Source organism: Electrophorus electricus, chromosome 4 (genome assembly GCF_041902795.1).
Source record: "Electrophorus electricus isolate QZ-2024a chromosome 4, ASM4190279v1, whole genome shotgun sequence".
NCBI classification, from domain to species: domain Eukaryota; kingdom Metazoa; phylum Chordata; class Actinopteri; order Gymnotiformes; family Gymnotidae; genus Electrophorus; species Electrophorus electricus.
In genome coordinates, this window is record NC_137500.1 from 1,812,969 (window position 1) to 1,818,968 (window position 6,000).

The 6,000-nt window shown below is 45.5% G+C and overlaps 1 protein-coding gene across 2 annotated transcripts; it reads right to left on the bottom strand.

Annotated features, from left to right (window-relative positions):
* Positions 1–3,094: 3,094 nt before the first annotated feature.
* On the bottom strand, positions 3,095–5,556 carry tmem42b (transmembrane protein 42b). 2 transcript variants are annotated; one of them, XM_081711788.1, is made up of 3 exons: positions 5,303–5,556; positions 4,356–4,424; positions 3,095–4,068 (listed from the first exon to the last, which is right to left on the bottom strand). In XM_081711788.1, exons 1-3 carry the CDS (start codon positions 5,477–5,479, stop codon positions 3,925–3,927), a joined length of 390 nt encoding a protein of 129 aa, XP_081567914.1. In that variant the 5' UTR covers positions 5,480–5,556; the 3' UTR covers positions 3,095–3,924. The 2 variants fall into 2 exon arrangements, with proteins under 2 accessions (XP_081567914.1, XP_026886815.1); XM_027031014.3 differs by having other exon boundaries at positions 4,356–4,502.
* Between the last annotated feature and the right edge of the window lie 444 nt (positions 5,557–6,000).

Consider the following 6,000-nt stretch of genomic DNA (forward strand, 5'->3'; position numbering starts at 1 on the left):
TGCTCTCCAAACAAGAACAGAACCGTTGTGCACTCTCAGAACTGTTACATGGCGTGCTGGTCTCTAGTCCCGTTCATGAGTGGTACAGGGCATTTTGGTGATCAAGAGGATGTATAGCAAGGGCTGTAACCGTGTCCAAAGCTTTTCACGTGAATATAAAACCCATATACTGATTGCACTGCCGCAACTCTTCTCAGTCACGGAGTGCTCTCGCAGTACTTGGTATTTGAAACAGAAGTGTTGATGTTAGACTATGTAAATAATGAAATAAGGGAGGAGGGGCACTTTAAGAATGTAAACCCCTAGTGTAGGAGTACTCCAGTCCAGCCAGAGGGGGTTCTTTTATATACTTATATATGCACAGTCTGCATTGTGGCTTTCTAGATATGAATGTAGATAAATACTGTATTACCCAGTTTCCTAGGGGGTGGAGGGACACTAGATAACCAGAGGCTGAGACTGCTGGTCAGTGGACACCAGAGTCCTGCACACAGGAAGGTCTCTGTGGTGCAGGATGCTGCATGTGACATTGCCATCATGTGTGTGGCTCAATTGGGTTTAGGGCTATGTGCGTGTGGTTCCATTGAGTTCAGTACTGTGTGTGTCTGTGTGGGGTTGGTCCTGCTGTCTTGTATCCTCTGTAAGCAGGACTGTCACATAGCTTATCTCACACACATTAAAACAGGCTGGCTGTTTACATTACATTAGAACATTCACACTGTCCACTTGCAAGCTTTAGTCAAAGTAATGTTGCGTTTATTATGGGTAAATGAGATGACAGTGGCTCCTGTACAGAATATAGTGTATGTAATTTACACGTACAGTTACAGATATATACAGGTAGGGCAAGGTGCATAAAATAAGGTAGTGCTACAGATAGTTCAACACATGCCTCCTGTGTCCCTCACCTCTGCCTCAGTACCGTGGTATTAACTCACACATCGCACATGAAAATATTTCCCTCCTGCAAAGGTTACTCATGCACTGATTTTGTTGCATTTATTACAGGTATATGGGTTTACAGTGCTATTAGTGTCTATACCTAAATACATGTATTTACACTTCTACAAGTGTGTATATTTACAGATATGGTGAGGTGAGAAGAATAAAACAATGCTACAGATAATTCTACAAAATATAGTTCCCCTCCCTCTATCTCCAGTGTGGTGCGCAGAGATAGGAGGTTCACTCTTAACGCTTTCAAGATGATGGTGCACCATGTCAACTTCAGGCCTTTTTGCATAATGTTTTCATAAACATGCTCCCTTATGAAGTCCATTCCATCCTATGCTACACTACTCTAATTAATGAAAAGCGCTAGATTAGTTTGCTTTGTCTTATCTATAATGTACAGTACACATCTTGAAACAGGTCAATGGACATTTCTAGCATTGTGTTGACTAGGTTGTGACACGACACTTTGCTCTATGTGAATGATTACTCTTGAGAGAGCAGATACACTCACCATTACAGGACAGTGACTACCTAAAACGCCAGCGTCTTCAGAACGGCGCCGATGGTAGGCCACACACAGGAAGGGAAAACTCTCTGGTGACTTTGGTGAGAAAGGCATGCAGCATGTTCGTCCTTCACTGCACCTGCAGTGTGGACAGGCAGCTCTGCGGGCATGCAGTCAGTCTATCACAGTTAAAAAATAAGTCCCTTGATATAGGGACTCGACATGCTGTAAGTAGGAAGCACTGGAGATTCACAGGAAGTGTGACCTTTTGTGGCCTTTGACCCAAGCCCTTGCCTGATACTAGAGGCTTCATAACCCCTCCTCACCTCCATCAGTCAGCCTGTGTCAGTGTGTCTCATGCTGCATTACGCTCAGCTAACCAGTCAGTTCACCTTGTCGGGGCCTCCCAGTAAGCTGCTTTGAGTTTTCTTCTGCTGTCATAAACCTTTCATGCATCATCACCATGTGAAGTTCAATAACAATGCCCATTGTTGAGGGGATAGTTGAGCCAAAAGCCCAAACGCTAGCGTGCTACAGTAGCAGGGCGGGAACCCAGCACCTAGCATCCAGCACCCGTGCTGTGACATCAGGTTTTCTGCTTAACACGGCAGTGCTTGAAAGCTTGTGAACCCTTTAAAAGTTTCTATATTTCTGTATAAGGTTGACCTAAAACTTCACACAAATCCTAAAAGTGGAACAATGAGGACCAAATCAAATGAGACAAAAATATTAGTCCATCATTTGAGAACAATGATCCAATAATACAATGATAACTTTTGCCACCAAGAGATATGTAATATATAATCATTTTCCTCAGTAAATAAGTGAGTCTTTTATTTTTGTCTCACTGATCGGGTTCTCTATCTTGTTTAGGAATTATACAATAGAATTGACAATCTGATGAAGTTCTAGGTCAAATTTATGCAGAAATATAGAAACTTCAAAAGGGTTCACAAATTTTCAAGCACCACAGTAAGTAGTTCTACTTAATATTATATTCTACTGAAAGTCTGCGTGTAGCTCTTTTAATCTCTAAACGAAGGACGCAAAGGAAGTGCATCCAACTAGACTTCCTGGAATCAGTGTTTTTGCTACAGAGATGTGCTTTGGGTGTTTCACTGCATGTAACAAGGTGCAACTCGTACCAAAAATGCCTCAGTTGGACTTTGGCAGTCAAAGGCCCACAATGTGTGGAATGCCATTTCTCAGTGTGTGTTCGATTTCGTTGTCATAGTTGTTATTGCATAACACTATACCAATCCCATGGTTGCTCACAGTGACGTGGACCAGAGGAGAGAGTACGTTGTGTCCAGAGGCAGGACTAGTCACACACTACAGCTTGTCTACGGATCTCCTACCAGATGGCTCAAGGAGAACGAGGTCCGATTCTGTTCATTTCAAATCTATACCAGACGATCTTTGTCACTTTAACAGTGATGTCTCAGAGGAAGGGTCTGAATGGAATGTTCGGAATGTCTGACTCTAAACATGCTGTTAATCTTTGGGGACCATCTTTGTTTGGGGGCTATCTTTGTTTGGGGACGATCTTTTGGGACTATCTATGTTTGGGGATGATCCTTGTGTGGGGATAATCTTTTGCTGGTCTATGTTTGGGGACCATCTTTGGGGACTATCTTCGTTTGATCCATCTTTGTGAGACTAGTCTTGCATTTTACACAAAGCTGATGTAAACCAACGTTTCCCCTCTGGCCTGGTGATCTGCACTGGGGTTTGGGTTTCCTGGACATTCCAGATTAGAATGTGAATTAAGAGCCATTTCCTATAGGACTAGCTCACTAGTGTTATATCCTGGGAAACAAAGGAATCATACAGGAAATATCCAGATGTTGCAGATGTGCCCAACTATTCCAGGCTAAATGTGGTTTAACTCTGCTAAACCCCAGTGTGAACAAGCTCTCAATCAAGACACATTAAAGAGTGAGGGATCAAGTGTCACTTCTCCACCCCCTAGCATTAATAACGATTCCTGCCCACCCCTGTAAGACAAATACAGGATTAAAAGTCTTTGGTCATATCTGTTTTACGAATCTGAATTGTTCCCATTAAAATAACATTTGTTTCTAATCTAAGACAAGTTCCTTGTGCAGGTAGCAGGGTTCCTTTTAAGAGGTGGTGTTTATAGTGGATAGTATAGAGATCCAGGTGTGTTGGAAGGATCTGTCATATTTGTTGGACTAAATTGGTCTAAATGCCCAGTTCAGGACATGTCCTGTTCAACCCTGCCATATGCAAACGTTACAGTTTAATAAAGGTCAGATTACTCCTTAAACCATGGCAATGGCCCTGGCCATGTTTCTATAATAGTAATAATAATGTGCATAATGTTGTAATCATTTATGCTAAAATATGCTAATGTATGCAGGGGTGGGGGGAGGTGCCGTTGGTCATTGGTCATCATGATGTCCTTGCGTTTGCGTTCCACTGGAGGGGTGGGCCCGGCCGGCTCAGTTGTCCTTGCTTGTGGGCGGAGACCGCGCGTGGTTGGGGGAAGCTCGCCGCAACACCAGCAGGCCGGAGAGGGTGAGGGACACGCCCACCCACCACAAAGCTATGTGGCTGTCCCCAAAAATGAGCTGTCCAAGGAATGCCTGAACAGAAAGTGTAAACAAACAGATCCCACATCATCTATGGGTATTTATAACAAACTAAAAGATTTCTTCTGACAAGCTAGAGTTCCATCTCTGCTGTACATGATTACGGCAGACTACGCTACAGATCATGGATGGATCATGAGGTTCTGGAGCCACGTGGTTACTGCATATGTTTTACTTCCTCTGGACATGTCGCATGCTTGGCTATGGTCTGTTTTTAGGGGGCTGGGGAGAGGTGGGGTCTGAGGCTGAGGCTAATGCCGCTCGTGGTCCCAGATACTCACTGAGGAGATTAAATTGGAGGCCGTGGTGGTCACAGTGGTCCGAGCGGAGGATGACGAATACCTGAGTGCCTTGGACAAGAAGGTCCACATCACAGCATTACAGGTGAACACCAGCCCCCCACACAGCAAGCGCAAGGGGACATGCAGCTGCCACACACACAGACACACACACACACAGACACACACACACACACACAGACACACACACACACACACAGACACACAGACACACACACACACACAGACACACACACACAGACACACACACACAGACACACACACACAGACACACACACACAGACACACACACACAGACACACACACACACACACACACACAGAGAGGATGTAAAGAAACCATTCAGATGCTCATAGAGTAGACAACTTGCTTGTTTATTGATCTAGGGATGCTTGCGAGGGTCACTAGGCCGTTTTCTCGCCTTAGCTCGCAGTAAAATGGCTTTATGATGAATGTAGATCAGCACACCCTGTTTAAATATTTAGAGTCAATTAGTGGCGAGAGAAATGATACATTTTTCTAAAGAATGAAGTGGCAAAGACGACACGTGCAATCGCTTTTGAAGGTCATTTCCAACATCCGTGTAATAATATTGCTTCAGTCCGAGTCCCGAGACAGCGGGGTTAATGGATTGTTATTTTAAGTGCCGTCGCCCATAATCTGGTGACTGAATTAGATTTTGGTCAGTCGTGTTAGGCCTACATTTAACGCGCGTGATGTCCAAGTCGCATGCACCGAGCACGGCGCTGCGCTTGAAGCGTGACTCTAGGGCGCTGCTCGCGCGGGCGCCGCCGGAGGCGGTGCTGACGCTGTCCTGGCGCGCGGACCCGGTAAGCGTGATGTACGCGAGTTTCGCATGGCGTTTAAAAACCAAGCGCCACCAAATCAGTTATTCATTGATATAGTCTGGACTGCGGAAAATGACTCACCCAGTCGCACGCGGTAGTCTGGCCGCCCTGTGCAGATGCGCGCGGCGCTCCCCACGTCCGCAGCCCCGTCTCGCACACACCTTTCAGATAATCGGTGCCGAGCGACAGTTTGGCGGACGACGAGGCGACAGCGCCCAGGAACCCCGCCAACAGCGCATAGAAAACTCCAGGGAGCATGGTGACGGCGAGGCTACATGTCCCCCACAGCCACCGGGACGCGTGTGCAGGGAACGGCGGTGCGTCCGGTTACTGCTGCTCCGCTCACGGCACAGGCTGGGAGGAGCGTGGCGTACTGCAGCATGCTGGGAACCGTAGTTTCCAAGATCATTTTACCATGTGGCGCTTATTTCAAAGTAATTTTAGAATGCACATATGCCTTATGCAATTATATTTATATATATATATATATATATAAAGTATTTGATAAACAAAAATTAAGCTACACAGTATTTTCCTGATACTTCCAAAAACACCAATTCAGAGCCAATATGGGTCTTTGCAAATGAACTCCACAGAGCAGAGAGGGCAGAGATTGTCAGTTTAATCTCATTCCTCTCATTTCTGTCCACCTCCCTCACCGGGAGCAGATCAATTCTAATGAGATGCCCTTGACTTATAGCAGTGCCCTGCAACTCATTAGCCCTATCTAATCAGAGAGGGGGGGAGATGGATGAAAGCTTGGTCATGATGAGATATCC